General features: G+C 51.7%; 1 protein-coding gene across 16 annotated transcripts in view; it reads left to right on the top strand.

The window, feature by feature from the left end:
* The window catches only part of SNPH (syntaphilin), a 42743-nt gene that overhangs the window by 20927 nt on the left and 5264 nt on the right, over positions 1-16552 (top strand). For 3 of the 16 annotated variants that reach the window (XM_008974730.4, XM_008974727.4, XM_034947493.2), the window contains 3 exons: positions 9747-9843; positions 10468-10674; positions 13986-14135. In XM_008974730.4, coding sequence (XP_008972978.2) covers positions 9794-9843; positions 10468-10674; positions 13986-14135 — 407 coding nt within the window. In that variant the 5' untranslated portion in view covers positions 9747-9793. Of the gene's footprint in view, positions 1-6181; positions 7727-8380; positions 8409-9197; positions 9844-10467; positions 10675-13985; positions 14136-16552 lie in introns of those variants that run through there. The other 13 variants (XM_034947497.2, XM_003821259.4, XM_034947498.2 and 10 more) reach the window with 11 other exon arrangements.

Below are 16552 nucleotides of genomic sequence, written 5' to 3' on the forward strand. Positions count from 1 at the left end.
TTCCAACAGGAGCGGCATGCCTGGAACTGCTGGCGGGATTATTAGAATAAGCTGGCCCTGCTTCTATGGCTCCATTGTGGCCTTTGGCAAGTCTTCATTTTTCTATCTAGAAAATGTGGCAGTTGGGACTCGATTGTCATGAAATGCCAAGAGAGCAAGAGAGAGTGTGTGTGCACAAGTGACAGGGAGAGAATGCAAGTGCAAGAGACAGCGTGAGTGGTTTTATGTGGTTTCTTGTTTTGTATTACCAGGAACGAGGAAGCTCTCTGATCTCAGGCTAGGTGGGGGCTTTGTCTGTGGAAAGGGGCTGTTGTCGCAGGCAGAGCAGATGACATCTCCACATCCCTTCAGTCCTTTGGTCTGTGTGTTCCATGTGTTCTTCAATCTGACGTGAGCAAAGCACAGCACACACAGGGCAACTTTGGGGAGCTCTGAGGGCACCATCTTTCCTTGGGACCCACTTTGCCGACTCCCAGTGGACCATCATCTTGCCCTGCAGCCAACCCCGTGCAAAAGTGTTCCTTTTAACATTCCTTTTAGGGAGATCTTTATTTCTCCCAAAGAACCAATTTTCTTCCTGCCCTCCCATAACCATGAGAACAATAAGACTGAGCATACTTTCCCTTTTGGCATCAGTGGCCAGGAAGCTTGGAATTGAATCTCAATATCATTATTGCCACCATGTATTTGTGATCAGCATGGATATTCCCTTCTTCCCTGGGCCTCTGTTTCAATGCATATTTTATTGCATGTCATTTATGAGCTGCCTTAAAATGGTCAGGACTTCTGTCATACCTGTAGGCCTTCCTTCCAAGATTTCTTTACTTGAAAAGGTTCCCTTTGTTCTTTTTTTTCCTTAATTTTTGCCCTGGTGAGGGCAAGGGTTGTGGTACAGAAGCTTCACTGATAGATTCAGGAATCTAGCCCCAAGCCCAGGCTCTGTCCCTGACTTTCTGGGTAACCTCAGGCAACTAACATGCTTTTTCTGGGTTTCAGTTTCTTTCTCTATAGAATGATAGGTTGTGATGAGGTCTACTCCAGATCCTTTCCATTGTGATTCTGAGAGTGTGTTAGTCCCTGTTGGTACTTGGGGTAAATGCCAGGGGATTAGGCATTTACCTAATCTTACATCCAGGATCCAAAGAATCAAGGCAGAAATCTGGAAAAAATGAGAATTTATAGGGATGGAAGTCTCACCATTTTCCTCATCCTGTGATGCTTTAGAGTTGGAAGCTTGGGAGAAGGGGGAGGGGAGAGAAGCCGGACTGAGGCTTGACAGCTCTATCAGTCAGGAAGCCCAGGGAAGCATATGCTGTGGCCAAGGTTGCTGAAGGGCCTCCATCTGCCGGGAGCCACTTGCCAGGCAGCCACCAAGCTGGGGCTGGCACCACTGCCCCTCCGTTCCTCACATTTCTCCATGGGTGTCTGCAGAGGGGCAGCCGTGGAGCAGCTGGGATGGTGGAAGCATGGGAACCAGTGTTCCCCCTACTACTCCCTACCCAGACGGGAGGCCTGCCAGACATTGCCCTGGAAAGCCAGCCCAGGTCACTTGGCCTAGCAGAGTTTGCCAGTCATTTCAGAGTCACTCATGCCTGGGCCTGCTGATGTCCGCTGAGGTGATAAAGCAAGAATTATTTCTGATGAAGGGAAAAAGAGAGATCTCCTTCGACAGGTAATAGTGATAGCAAGAAATGTTCAGTCCTCTAATTTCCCAAGAACTGCCCCCATCCCTCCATTCATTACCTTGGTTGGATCCCAAAGAGACAGCAGGGCCAGGAAGGTGGCGCCTTCCTGAGTGAATGCATGAGACAGCTGAGATGAACAGAGGTCAAAGACCCAAGGTCACCAAGATGGACGATGTGATATGGCTCAGAGGAGCTGAGGGTCTCTCAGTGGTGGGCTTGCACAGCAGCTGGGCTGCTGGGTGGGACGCAGCAGTTGTTGGAAGAGGAAAGAGCAGTGCTCCTCATGGAAAGGGCTTCTCCTTTGCCTGCGAGGCTGATTCTCAGAGGAACAGGGAAAGTCACTAGTTAGGGAGAAGGCACATGAGGAATTTCTTTTTTTTTTTTTTTTTTTTTTTTGAGATGGAGTCTCCACTCTGTCGCCCAGGCTGGAGTGCAATGTCGTGATCTCACCTGACTACAACCTCCGCCTCCCAGGCTCAAGATATTCTCCTGTCTCAGCATCCCGAGTAACTGAGATTACAGGCACCCACCACCTCGTCCAGCTAATTTTTCTATTTTTAATAGAGACAGGTTTTTGCCATGTTGGCCAGGCTGGTCTTGAAATCCTGACCTCAGGTGATCCGCCCACCTCGGCCTCCCAAAGTGCTGGGATTACAGGTGTGAGCCACCGTGTCTGGCCAAGAATTTCTTTTTAAACGACTTTCTATAGTATGCTTACCTCTTATGTCTGTGATGCCCTGCTTTTATGGAAGTATGACCAGCCCAAAATGCAGGTATATACCTGCTCATCTCCACTGTGGTATCTTAGAGTCTCATGGAAAAGTAGGTTTTTTCTTTTATGCAGCAGAATGATAAGTGTCCCAGGTCTACTGTATTATGAGACCTTCATGATGCAGTAGAAATGCAGGTGCCCATGACCTGGAAATCCAGGGTCCAGCCCTTGGTGACTCTTGTAACCTCTGAGGCTTCAGGTTTCCCATAGATCAGATGGACTAGTCTCTACCTGGCCTCCCTCTATGGGGAATCTGTGTGAGGATTCAACGAAGTTGTGAATATGCAAGAGCTTTAGGGGCAGCCTCAGCTACCAGTCTCCTCCAGGCTGACCCAAAGTCTAGGGAAGCATCCTGGGCCCAGCTATCTGAAGTCAGGTAGAGGGGGGGCACTGGCTCTTGCTCCCCTTCTGCTGCAACTTGCTGAGCCATTCTGGGAGAGTCTCTACCCCTTTCTGGACCATGCCTGTCTTTTTATTAATACAACGGTTCATTTAAATACACACACACACACACACACACACACACACACACACACAATGGAGTCAGGGGCATGGTGGCTCACACCTGTAATCCCAGCAACTCAGGAGGTGACGCTGGTGGATGGCTTGAGGCCAGGAGATTGAGACCTCCAAGAGCAACATAGCGAGACCCCACCTTTAAAAAAAGTAAAAAATAGATTAGCCAGGTGAGGTGGCTACTGGAGAGGCTGAGGCAGAAGGATCGCATGAGCTCAGGAGTTTGAGGCTGCAGTGAGCTATGATTTTGCCACTGCACTCCAGCCTAGGTGACAGAGTAAGACCCTGGCTCTAAAAAAAAATTAAATATATATCATATGTGTTTTTAAAAATTTGTTTTTTATTGAGATATAATTTACATTCCATAAAATTTATCCTTTTAATAGTCAGATGCAGTGGCTCACACCTGTAATCCCAGCACTTTGGGAGCAGGGAGGCCAAGGTGGGTGGATTGCTTGAGGCCAGGGGTTCAAGACCAACCTGGCCAACATGGAGAAACCCCATCTCTACTAAAATATACAAAAATTAGCCAGGTGTGGTTGTGCGTGCCTGTAATCCCAGCTACTCGATAGGGTGAGTCATGAGAATCACTTGAACCCGGGAGGCGGAGGTTGCAGTGAGCTGAGATCGTGCCACTGCACTCTAGCCTGGGCGACACAGCGAGACTCTGTCTCAAAAAAAAAAAATTAAAATTTTAAAATGTACAATTGAGGGATTTTAGGATACTCACAAAATTATATAACCATCACCACTAGCTACTTCTAAAACGTTTTTTATCTTCCCAAAGAAGAAACTCCATTCCCATTACCAGTCATTCCCTGTTCCTTCTTCCCTTCCAGTGTGTTTTCTGTCTGTGTGCATTTGCCTGTGCTGGATATTTCATATAAATGGAATCATGCAATATGCGGCCTTTCGTATCTGGCTTCTTTCATTTAGCATAATGTTGTCAAGGTTCATCTATGTTGTAGCATGGATCAGTAATACTTCATTCCTTTTATAGCTAAATATTCCATTGCATAGACGCATCACATTTTGTTTATCCATTCTTCTATTGGTGGACATTTGGGTTATTTCCACCTCTTAGCTATTGAGAATAGTGCTACTGTGAACATTCTTATACAAGTTTTTGTTTGAGCATCTATTTTCCATTCTTTGGGGTATATACCTAGCAGTGGAATTGCTGGTTCATATGGCAATTCTATGTTTAACTTTTCGAGGAACCACCAAACTGTTTTCCATAGCAGCAGCGTCATTTTACATCCCCACCAGCAATGCATGAGAGTTCCAACTTCTCCACATCCTTGACAACGCTTGTTATTGTCCATCTTTTTTATGCTAGCCATCCTAGTGAATGTGAAGCAATATCTCATTGTGGAAAATAAGTATTCCATAGATTTTTAACCTGAAAAATCCTTTTTAAAAAGTAGTCTTACTTCACACCTTCCATATGTAAAATACATACGAGAGGAGCCTCTTCAGGTGAAATGGGGAAGGAGGCCCAAGCCACCCCTCTCAGTAGGTGCAGAGGCAAGTCCTCTTGGGTGGTTTGAAGACCTAGGCTTGATGCCCTTCAGCTCTGGAATCTGAGTCTAATCACTGGAGACACATCCTGTGTAGCAGCTGCCTCAGCCATCAACCTATGCTGGTTGCCTGGGGAAGCTCCTCACAGCATTTGGCCAAGTTGTGGGTCTGCCTTGCCGTTGTGTTGGGGTTGCCACAACAGTGAGAAGAAGTCGGATGGCGCCTCATCTGTGGTCCCAGCTTTGAGGGTGGCTTGTGTGGGAAACAGGAAGCAAGCTGGAGAAATGCCAGCAAGTCCTGGAAGGAAGATCCTAGGTTTTGTTGACAAAGGAGGAGCAGAGGCACATAGTGGCTGATGAGGCCATAGCCAATGCAGGGTTTACTGAACTCCTCAGCTGTGAATAGCCCTGGTAGTGCTAATCTTCTGAGATCTAGAGTGTGGCTGCTGGAACACTCCCAGGCCTGTCTTCTATTCCCACCTCTCTGCATTAGCATTCTAGGAGCACCAGGCGCTCTGCTGTCTGATGGGTGGAATGTTCTGCGTTCTAGTGTTGCCTTGGCAAAGAGAGGATCCCTCCCAAGTTCTGCTCTGTTGATTGCAATGCTCTGCTTTCCACAGCTGTCAGTGGTTTGAGTCATCAGACACAGATTGTTCTGTTCCCTCGGATTTTAGGATAGCTTTCTTCTTGTATCAATGGCTAATTCTTTGAAAGAAGATAAATTATAGTACATACAGGGACTTTTGCTTAGCTGGAATATTAGATTAACCCAAGCACCTGGTTTTTCCCCCATGACTGTTGATTGGGTAAAATGCTATCATGTCTCTTTGAAGAATGGAGCTTCCTAATTTTACATATGTGGAAACTGAGACCCAAAAGTCCTAGTAATGAAGGAGAAAGAAGCATCAATTAGAAGCCCATAATTTCATTGACAGCTCTAGAATTAGAGAATGTTAGATCCAGAGCACCTTAGAGACCATCTAATCTGACTCTTTGGTCTATTCAATGTGCTTGTTTAAACCATTGTATTACCAACAGTTGTGTGTTGATTGTGTTTGTTTTTATGAAATTTCCCAGGGGATGGTGTTCCCTGAGTTTTAGTCTAAGGCATAGCATGCTAAGTGGTCAAGACAGTAAGTGATAGGAGAAGTCACTGGTGGAAAGGCTGTGGGTGGGACCTAAAGAAAGAGTGCAATGTATGCCTGAGGACAGGCAGGGAAGATGCTGTAGACGGGACAAACAGCCCATGTAGAGACGCAGATTTGAGAGTGACTAGCCAAGGTCTCCTGGATGTATCAGAGAGCCAGCTGGAAAGGGTGTAGATGAGAGGGCCTTAAACACCCACATCAAGAGCTTTGCTCTGATTTTTACCTAATCTGGGACTTCCAAGGAATTTTGAACAGGGTCCAGGCCCTTTTCTCCATTGTTCCTGCCATGACCCTGGCCCAGGCCCTCCTAATTTCTCCCCTGGTTGGTAACCTCCTAACTGGTATCTGGTATCCCTCCCTCTCCACACAGGCTCCCTATCAGGAACTTTCTAAAATGCAAATATGATTGTGCCCCTTTCCTATAAAGCACTTGCATGGCTTCCTGTTGCCCACAGGACAAGATCCTGGCTTAAGTGGCTCTGTGTGGCCTGCCCCCCTCCTTCTGCAGCCTCACTCCCACTGTACTTCTGCCCTCAACAGGCTCCCTAGTTTCCGAGCAGCCAGCTGTCACTCACTGCCTGTGTCCAGCCTTCTCCTTCCCTCCCATTTTCTGCTGCCACCTGGTGAACTCCTATTCATCCCTCAAGACCCAGTGCAAATTTATTGTGTAGAGAAGCGTTCCTGGATCCTCCTGAAGACACTATCATGCCTTGAATATGTTTCTGTTTTGAAGCTCACTTCATGTTACTTCCAAAATACTGGCTGCTCCCATGTTTTAGTGTTTATTGTGTGATAGGCACTGACCCAAGCCCCATACTCACATTATTTTATGTTATTCTCACAGTAACCATATGAGGTGCATTCATTAGAGCCCCAGTTATTACAGATATGGGCAGTGAGGCTCAGAGAAGTGGGTGACTTGCCCAAGGCATGCAGCTGAAGGGTGCCAGAGCTGGCATTTGAGCCCAGATCAGTTCATATTGACTTCTGCAGTCATTAGTCTCATGCTCCCTGGACCCCCATTGTCGGGGGGGTTAGGAAGTGTTGAGCATTTGAGGGAGCAGTCAAAGGAGTGGATGCAGCAGGGTTGCTATGGAGTGGACAAGATGGGGAAGTGGAGGGAAGTTCAGTGAGGGCAGGGGCTGGGTTTACTCTGGGGTTAAAGTGATGAGAGACTATCAGCCCAGCTTCCCACAGTTAAGGGTTTTCTTTCTACCTTCCTTTCCAAGTGGCAGCCTCTGGCCACCTGGGGAGAGGCCTGCGGGACTCCAGGCTAAGCAGGTGGCGTGGTGACAAACACCATGGCAACCTGCCTCCTTGCTAGGGCCTAGAAGGGAGGGAGGACTTGAGAGAGCACAGGATGCACACTGAGTTTTCTGAGTAGGATCCTGAGAGGTGGCTCCCTTTGGGCCTGGGTGGCTTCTGCCCTCCCATGAGGGACCCGGCCTGCAAGGTCCCATCCCAGCAGGGGAAATGCCTCTTCCACCTTTGTCCCTAATGAATACCTGGCTCTGGGTGCCCAGGAGACTGTTAGCTATACGCAGGTACAAGTGCCACCCCCTTCCCTCCCCCAGGCCAGGGAGGAAGGAAGAGGGAACTCAAGAGGAGGCAGGTGTGGGGTTGCCAAGCAAGATAGTGGCAGGGACAGCTGGGACAAGGCCCTCATTGTAGCAAGGCCACACGCAGCTCCAAGACAAACCAGGCATTTTGCCTGCCTCCCAGGACTGGGCCTAGCACTCTGCCTGGACTTTCCTGGCTCCTTAGAACACTCACTCACACTGGCTTGGAAGAGCCCATCCTCAGATCTGAGTCCTGCCTCTGCTGGAAAGTCCTCCTGAAGGCTCAGCCTCCTTTTCGCATCCTCCCAAAAGCCAGAAGGGCAGGGATGATGGTGGGAAAGTTGTTGGTGAAGCCAGGCCGACCTGGGCCAGAAGCCAGAGCATGTCACACCTGCAGCGGTGTGACCTTGGGCCCAAATGCAGTAACAAAGCCGGCCTTGAAGGATTGCTGCTTCACGTAATGGGCCACGGCAGACGAGAGCACTCAGCATGGCCACCTCACCACTGAAGATTCAGGCAATGGCAGGTGATCCTTGGAGCCCTTGCCCATGTGCCCCTCTGCACCCTAAGCTGTTCCTGGTCAAGATCCTCCTGTGCCCAGGAGGCAGTGAGCCATTTACGGCCATCCTCACACGCATGGAGGAGCACTGATGTCCTCTTACCCCCAGATCGCCCCTCCTCCATGGTTCCTGCTCTAGGGGCCAGCCCTACAGTTCCAGGAGGCCCTGCCTGGGTGACTGGGGCATGATGAGTGGGAAGCATTGCCAAGCTGGGGCAAGCAGCTTAGGTGACAGGTGTGGTGTCAGCAGGTCCTGCAGCCCAGCACCCGACACCTCCAGGCAGACAATGCTGGCTGTGTCCAGACCCTCCAGGGGAACAGGCCGTATTCTATGTCCCCGCCAGGAAACAGGCCATCTGAGTAGTGCCTTTGTCCACTCAGGAGGCAGCCCCGCCGCTGGCTGGGATGACCAGGCTCCGGGGAGGCCCTGACGTGGGAAGGGGGTGGTCCCCGGGCCAGAGACTCTGGGGTTTGAGATCCAGCCCCTCAGCATCTGATGTTGACCTGGTTTCGATATTGGCTCTGCCACACACCTGGGATGTGACTTGGCCAAGTCCCTTCCCTCTCGGTGACTCGATTCCTCACCTGTAAAAGGGGACTAATCACAGCACTTCCTCATAGGGTTGTTGAGAGGAGTCAATGGCATAATGTACGTAGCGTGGTTGGCACGAGGTCTGGTGTGGAGTGGGGCTCGGTGAATGCTTCCCTCCAGCATGGGGAGAGGTCCAGGCATGACATCCTCAGCCAAGTCTCCTGTAACCCAGGCTGCTGTCCTCAGTCCCTGCTGTTAATGTGGAAGGAGGGGACTGAGGTCTCTGGAGCTGGCACAGGACCAGCACATTGGCTGCAAAGAGCCCAGGTTCCCCACTCTGCCCCAGACTCCAGTAACTTTGGGCTAATACCCAGTATAGCCCTCCTCATGACAGGCAAAATCCAGCCCAGCATGGGGCCTCTCCCCTCCTTAAATCCTGGAAAGGCTGCCCTTGGAACCCAAGCCTCTACCCGGGGAAGAAGCCTAAGGACTCGGGGGCAGGAACCAGGGGCTTGAGTCTACCTGCCCACTTAGCAAGAGTCCCAGTGATGGGTCTCTCTAGGCACGAACGCTTCCTCCTGGGTCCACCCACTGGGACACCCCCAGCGGAGGGCCTCTGCTCCCACCCACCCCAGTGCTCATCTGCTTTAAGTCTGTGCCCCTACATTCCTGGTAGATGCCAAAACCAGCATGCGCATTGCATGGGTGGGTGTGGGCATGCCTGTGTGCCGCATGGGTGCGGGAGGACCTGGCTGCATGTCCTGTGTCATGGGCTGGCTGCCTGAGCACGTTCATGGAGACACGTGTGGCATGTCTTGGAATGGCAGGGACATGGTACCTTCTCGTGTATCCGTATGTCTTTCTACACATGTGCTGGTACGTTGGTCTGTCTTGTCTCCCCTGTAGACGGGAAGCCCCGAACCACGGGCCAACTGGGAAGTTGATGGTCGGCGAGACCAGCCCATCCTAATTTGGGGTTCCTGGTCCTGCTCCAGGAGTCCTACAGCCTGCAGCCCCTACCAGAGAGGGAGGACTGAACAGCAAGGGGGTGTGTGGGTCTGAGTATCAGGGTCCTGGGGAAGAAGCAGGCCTGGCTCGTAGAGTAGAAGACTCGGTGCCGGCAGTCAGGAGGCCCTGCTCCTGAAGCCTCTGTGACCCTGGGCACGGCCTTCACTCTGTCTGGGGCACATTCACTCATCTGGAGAACACAGGGTTGGACTGATTACTTTTAGCCACTCCTGACAGTTGTGGTTTTAAGTTGGGTGGTGGGAACCTGTGCACCAGCCCCATTCAATTCACTGGTGGAGGCAGCCGTGGCCTGCCAGGCCCTCGCTCCTGGGGTGTCCTGCCGAAGGGTGAGAAGAGAAGCCATGCCGGGCAGCGGCCCCAGCGAGAGGATGACGTGGCCTGGCCCGGCCCTTTCTGTGGGCCCCCCAACCCGCCCTCTCTCCTCAGCCCCCGGGATACCGCCCATCCCACCCCTTACTCGGACCCGCAGCCTCATGGCCATGTCCCTGCCAGGAAGTAGACGGACCTCTGCTGGATCACGCAGGTGAGTCTCCCCCTCGCTCACAGCCTAGGCTTCAGAGGGCGGGAGGAGGGCGCACGGGCCTCTCTCTACCTGCCACCAACTTGCAATATGTCTTTGAGCAAATCATTTCCCATTCCCATCTTTAAAATGGGCTTGCTAACGCTTGCCTCCTCCTGGAACTATTTAATGGCTCAAATGACACAGTGGATGTGAGAGTTCTCGGAAGGTGTAAACCACTGGATTCCTACCAGCAGTAGCCTCATCAATATTGTTTGATTTTCACAACGACTGGAGGGGAATCGTGCAGTCATCCACTCAGACTCACTTGGTGTCCCTTGGTTTTTACCCCCGAGGCTCCTCCTCCTGTCCCCACCCCTGTCTGCCCCATTCTTCTCCACCTCTGTCTCAGTCTATGCAGGGATCTCCTCTCCTGGGTTTGGGGAACCCCAGAAGTTGAGGACCTTGATAAGAGCATATGAGGCCCCACCCTTGCCCTGCAGCCCTGCCGGCCCCCATTCTTGTCCCTGGGGAGCCAGGAGGACCAGCCTTCTTCTGGTTTTCCATCTTGATTTGCACTGTCTGTTCTGTCACCCCTGTCTGTGCGTCTCTCTCTCCCTGCTTCTCTCCCCTGTGGTGACCCCAAAGCGGGGGCACTTTGGGCCGCAGCGGCCTGGCAGTGTTCACCCAGTGTCCGCAGCTGCCCGCCAGCCAGAACGAGCACCTGCCTCTTCTTCCTGCCTCCAGGCGCACCTCTCCACCTGTGAGTGTGCGGGATGCCTACGGCACCTCTTCGCTCAGCAGCAGCAGCAATTCTGGCTCCTACAAGGGCAGTGACAGCAGTCCCACGCCAAGGTAATTGGCCCCTCCTCTCTGGGCCTGGCCCTGCTGGCTGGGAACAGGTTGTCCTGGGGTGGGAGAGGTAAGGGAGCAGGGTCGTGTTCTAACCACCCCCGACGCCAACATAGCCGCTGGCCGTGTGACCTTGAGCAGATCATTTCTCCTTTCTGAGCCTCAGTTCCTGTCTGTAAGATGGATATGATAATATACAGCTGGACATAAAAAAATACAGTGGCCTAAACAAACTAGGGGTGATACTTGCAGAACAAGGAGCCAGGGGTCAGCAGCTCCCTGAAGTGTCAGGGACCCTGTGTCTTCTCCCGCTGCTCCACCATCCTTGGTGTACAGCTTTTGTCTTTGTCATCACAGGTGGCTTCTGTACCACCAGGGCATCAGGCCTGCCCTCCAGGAAGGAACAGGTGGAAAGGACCAAAGCCCTTCTCAGAGATTGTTTTTCTGAGAGGGACAGCTTGCCCCCAAATCCTGCCAGTTCTTGCTGGCCAGAACTGGGTCATGTGAATAACTCTAGCTGCAGGGCCAGTTAGTGTCTTCCCCACAACAGTACCACCCCAGACAAAATGGGGGTTCCGCTAGGAAGAAAGCAAGATGAGTATTGGGAAGCAGCCTGCAGTGTCTACCATCATGCACTTCTCAGGGGAACACTTTGAGAGTGGCAGAGGTGGAACTGGCTTGGAAGGCGAAATGTTACGAATGCAGCAGATGCCAAGTTGTAGTCTTGAGTGAGGTGAACTCGGACTCACAAAGCAGGATCATGTTGGAGAAGCAGGTGTAGGGGAGCTGTAGGTCCTGGAAGACTAGGAAGCAAGAGCTGTCATGGTAGGCCTTGTCCTGCTTCCCCAGCATTGAAATACAAGTGGGAGGTTGGGGCGTGTAGGGAACGAGCATAGGCTCTGGATTTGGTCTCTTCCTGTCTTGAGCCTCCATTTCCTTTCTTTAAAGTGGAGCTAATAACTCGGAAGCTTCAGTGACTTGATATCTACACACCGCCTGTGCATCCTAGTTGGCCAATAACCGATACCTCCTGTTGTTAGAGCTTTGATCTGACTTAAGGCCAGGAGATGCCCAGCCTGTGGCTCCCATGGCTGGAGCACCTCCTGGGAGGACTCAGTGGAGAGGATGTCATTTGTGTGAAGCGATGTCCAGAGCCACTGAAACAGCAGCTGTTAGATTTCTACCGTGACACACGTGATGGGTAACACCCATGTGCAGGACCCATGCCCCAGCCTCCTGGCTGTAACACCACCCCAGAGACTGGGGGACACAGGAGTAAAGCATTAATTTACATTTTGAAAACTATATAATTGGCAACTTTAATCTTTTCTATTAGTAACAGATTTTGTAACACACCTCGTAACTGCAGCCCATGGAGGTGATCCCAACCCCAGGGCTGAGAATTGCTCCCAGCAAAGGGTCTTCTTCCCCACAACAAGGGTTGCTGCCCCTGGGTGAGCAGTGGGGCCACAGTTAGGTCCCCTCTGCAAATAGCCAGGCTTTCCAAGGCAGGAATAGCTGAGAAACATGCGTCACAGCGTATTTTTTTTCTAATTTTAGTGTGTGTGTGTGTGTGTATATATATATATATATATATATATTTTTTTTTTTTTTTACAAAGAGCTAGTGACTAAAAATGTACACGTGTTAAATTTTATATCGGGGAAAATATTCATGAAAGCAAAATGAAAAGAATGTAAAATAGTTACTTCCTCTCTAATCCTCAATCCTTACTAGTTTAGCTAACCTTGGTTCCCCCACTCCTACCACCCCTTGCCAAGGGGTGACTCCTCCGCCCCTTGCCAAGCAGAGAGGAGACCTGCGTGACTTGGCTTGAGTTGACCTAGGGGCCATGACGTGAGTACATAGAAGAAAACCACTTCTCATTCCACTTCTATCACCACTTTCTCTTTGACAGTTTACGACTTACAAGTACTTTTTCCTTGGTAAACACCATACAGCTTCCATGGAACTTTTAAAATTGCCTCCAGCTCGGCTGCTTCAGCAAATGGGCCTCACCAGGGCCTGCCTTTTCCAGGCTCATAAAGGGACATTGCCCCTCCCTAGACCTGCCAGTCACTCTCCCCTCAAGGAGCAGAGTTGGATGGCAACAAGGCCTGAGTCTCTAGTCACGAGATACATGCCCAGGTTTTAAGCCAAGATCCAAGGTTTCTGTTTGAGCAAAACAACCAGCAGCCAGGACACTGAGAATAGAGCTGGCTGGGCCATAGTCTGTTGTGGAATTGGGGCATTCTCCTTCCCCGTGAAAGCCTGGCCCTCCCCTCCCCCACTGGCACCTGACTGCCCTCTGGGTGGAAATTCCTTCTCCTTTGCCCTGGTAGGGCACCATGTCAGTGCCGCCCTGTGCTGGGAGCAGTGCACTTCCAGCCTGCTGCCACCCCAGAGTACTGCAGTGGACAGGTCCCTGCCCAGAGCCGGCAGGTGTTCACGTGTGTGCTCCCATGTGCCCCCGGAGGTGAAAGTGTGAACATGTGCCTGGGCTGGTGCCCTAGTATGTGTGAGTACCTGCGAGGCACAAGTGTGTCTCCATGTATGTGGGCATGCAGGTGCGAATGGACTGGGAATTGACATCCCAGGAAGTGTGTGTGCATGTAGTGCTCACCCACGTGTATGCAGTGGGGGTGAGGAGTGAGAGTGCCAGGGCGTATATGGAGACAGCTGTGCCTGCGCGTGTCTGCCCTCCCTGTCCCCAGGCTGTGAGGGGTGTCAGCTCTAGAGAGGAGAGCTTCTGCCTCCACCTGGGAGATGTATCCTGCTGTGTGGGGGTGAGTCCTTGTCTGCCATGCAGACCCAGAATCTGCCACTTACACCTCAGTTTCCAGCCTTCAAACTCATTCTCTAGGTTGGAAGACGAGGTACCTGGGTTCTGGGGCACGCTACCAGGATTGTCTGAGGGGCTCGGGGCAAGAGCTAACCTCTCTGAGGCCAGCGGCCCCTCTAAAAGATGAAGACAGTCCCTACTTCAGGGCTGCTATAAGGATTGATGGCGTTGGTCAAGTGCTTGGCCTGGTTCCAGGTTTACACATATGCTCTGGGATATATCTCCCCACCCAGCCCTAACTAGAGGAGCCCTGAAGCCCGCATCCTGACATGATGGTCTTCACTTAGAGGAACTCTACTAAAACCCACCTTCCAGAAGGCTGAGGGTTCTCCTGCCTTGTGTGGGAGGCCTGGCTTGGAGCATCTGGTGGCCAGGGATGGTGAGGCTGGTGTCCCCTTGCTCCCCAGAGGTAAAGCACCTGTGCCTTGCCTGACCTCTTCCTCCCTCCCTGATGATGGGCGTCCCCTTGCAGGCGCTCCATGAAATACACGCTGTGCAGTGACAACCATGGCATCAAGCCCCCGACCCCGGAGCAGTACCTGACCCCCCTGCAGCAGAAGGAGGTGTGCATCCGGCACCTGAAAGCCCGGCTGAAGGACACGCAGGACCGGCTCCAGGACCGGTGAGCGGGTGGCCACGAGCAGCCCTGGGGGTACCCCACCAGCTCCACACTCAGGGAAACCGGGGCTCTGGGGTGCCTCTTGGAAGGAGGAGTGGCTGGGGGTCTCCCAGCATCCATCTGCTCTCTCCTTCCCAGCAAAGCCTCATTTGAGCCCACTTGCAGACCCTCATCCCCAGCAGCTACTCACCTTGACTGCTCCAGGAGGCTGTTGGGGGCCGGGCGGGAGCAGTTTCCCATGAGGGCCTGTCCTGTGGGGCCTCCTGCCTGTGCTGTCCTTTCCCAGCTTCAGCCTGGCAGCTCCTTTGGCTGCTTCTTTTCCTCTGGCTCCCATCTTCCAGGAGTTGGAGCACAGGGCTTCTCTCTGACTTACTTGTCTCTTTTGGGGGAGAAACAACTCTTTATCCTTCCTCGCTTCCTCCTGAGTGAGTCACCAGAGGGCTTGTGGCCAACCTCGACTTCAGGCCCCAGAAGCCATCTACTTCCTGCTGTGGAGGATGATGATGAGAAGCCTTTTGCTGAGCTCCTCCCCAGCCCAGGTGTCTCCCAGGAGCCCCCGCAGGCTGCCTGAGCTCATTCTCAAGTGCTTAATCCCAACCCTCCCAGCTTCTACCCTCCAAGCCCAGTGGCTTCATCTTTGTGATCTACACTTCAGGGCGTTGATCTCCCACTGTCTTAACTATCCTTCTCGGGACTGTGTCTATGCAAACATGCAGCCTATTGTGAGCTGGCCAAGGTGCTGTGTGGGGCTGGAGCTCAGAGCAGGCACGATGATCGCTCCTTTTTTCCTTTCTTTCTTTTTTTTTTTTTAATACAGCAGCTTTATTGCAATGTAACTTACATACCATATAATTCACCTATCAAAAGTGTACAATCAGATGATTGTTAGTTTAGTCACAGAATTTTGCAACCATGACCACTATCTAATTTCATAAACATTTCTATCACCTCAAAATAAACCCCATTCCCATTAGCAATCACCGCCAACTTCTCTCCAACCACCCTAGTCCCTGGCAACCACTAAGTTTTCTGTCTCTATGGATTTGTCTATTCTGGACATTTCATATAAATGGGATCACGCTGTATGCATGACCACATCGTTCTTGACCACAGCTGTGCCAAGCAGCCAATCCGGTTTGGATTTGTTGTGGTTTTAAACTACAGGTGGTTACGGGTAGCATTCAGCGAGCTTCATTGTCGGCAGAGGGAGGATTTCTATTTTTATTTTCCCTCATCTTCCCAATGATGCCCAGGATCTGCGTGGCCTTTTGCACTAATGCCTCAGGGAGCAGATGGCCCATCTCCCAGCTTCATTTCTAGGGCCAGCCCCATGGCTTAGAGCAGACCATCTGCCCTGTGTGGTTTGGGCAGGATGCCCCGGTGTGGGTGTGCTAACACCTTGACTCCCCGGTCACTGTCTGCCTGTTACTCCCACAGGAACCCATTGCAGGTCTTTACATGAAATACTGTCACTCTCCCCACACTCTCTCCATATCGAGTTTCATGCCTGTGCTTCCTGCAGTGGCCCACCTTCTGTTCCTCAAAGACACCATGGCTTTTGCACCTCTGTGCTTTCGTATCTGTGTCCCCACTACTTGAGATGCCCTGCCTTCTATCTTGCTCCCTGGGCAGACTTACCCTCCAAGACGCACTTCAAATGTGATGCCCACTGAGGCGTGGACAGGGCTCGAAGCCATGGCTCCCTGGGGTTTGGCTGGGCCCCAGGGAGAGAGAGGCAGAGACTGGCTGAGCAGATCATGCCCAGTTCCTTCTTTCAAACTCACTCTTTCTCCCAGGGTGAGGTGTGAGTGAGGAGCAGGGTGAGAGGCCAAAAGGGTTACCTAGAGTGGGCCCCCCACCTGGAGGCAGGAAGGGTGAAGGCCAAGTATCTCCTGCCCCTCAGTACCTGTTGCCTTGTCTGTTATTGGCACTCTAAGCAGCTCCAGCTGTGTCCTGATGGGTGGATGGGCCCCTTCTAGGTGATACCATTGCTGACCTTTATGGCCGCTGCATCCCCTCAGCCCCCAGTCCCTCCAGCATATTGTGGAATGAGATTCCTGGGCCCATTTCCTGAAGGAAAATTCTGATCTGGCTTTGAAAAGTATATGGTGCTTGATCTGGGATGGTCATTCTGCTGGGCTGATGAACCCCAGAGTGACAGGCACGGCATTTGTAGATTTTACGGATGGGAATGTAGGGTTTAGGCTGAGGGGGCTCATGTGGGCTGCCACTAGGAAGTGAGCGAAAATGCCCAGGACAGGGTTTGACGTCTCCTGGATGATTTTCCTTCTTCCTCACTGGTGTTAATCAGTCACCATTCTGTCTCACTCTGGTTTCACCTCTAGACCTGATGGCATATTTTTCTAACTTATCTCCCTCCCCTTGCACCCCTGGATTCATCTGTGACTCGGGAATTTGAA

Source organism: Pan paniscus, chromosome 21 (genome assembly GCF_029289425.2).
Source record: "Pan paniscus chromosome 21, NHGRI_mPanPan1-v2.0_pri, whole genome shotgun sequence".
NCBI classification, from domain to species: domain Eukaryota; kingdom Metazoa; phylum Chordata; class Mammalia; order Primates; family Hominidae; genus Pan; species Pan paniscus.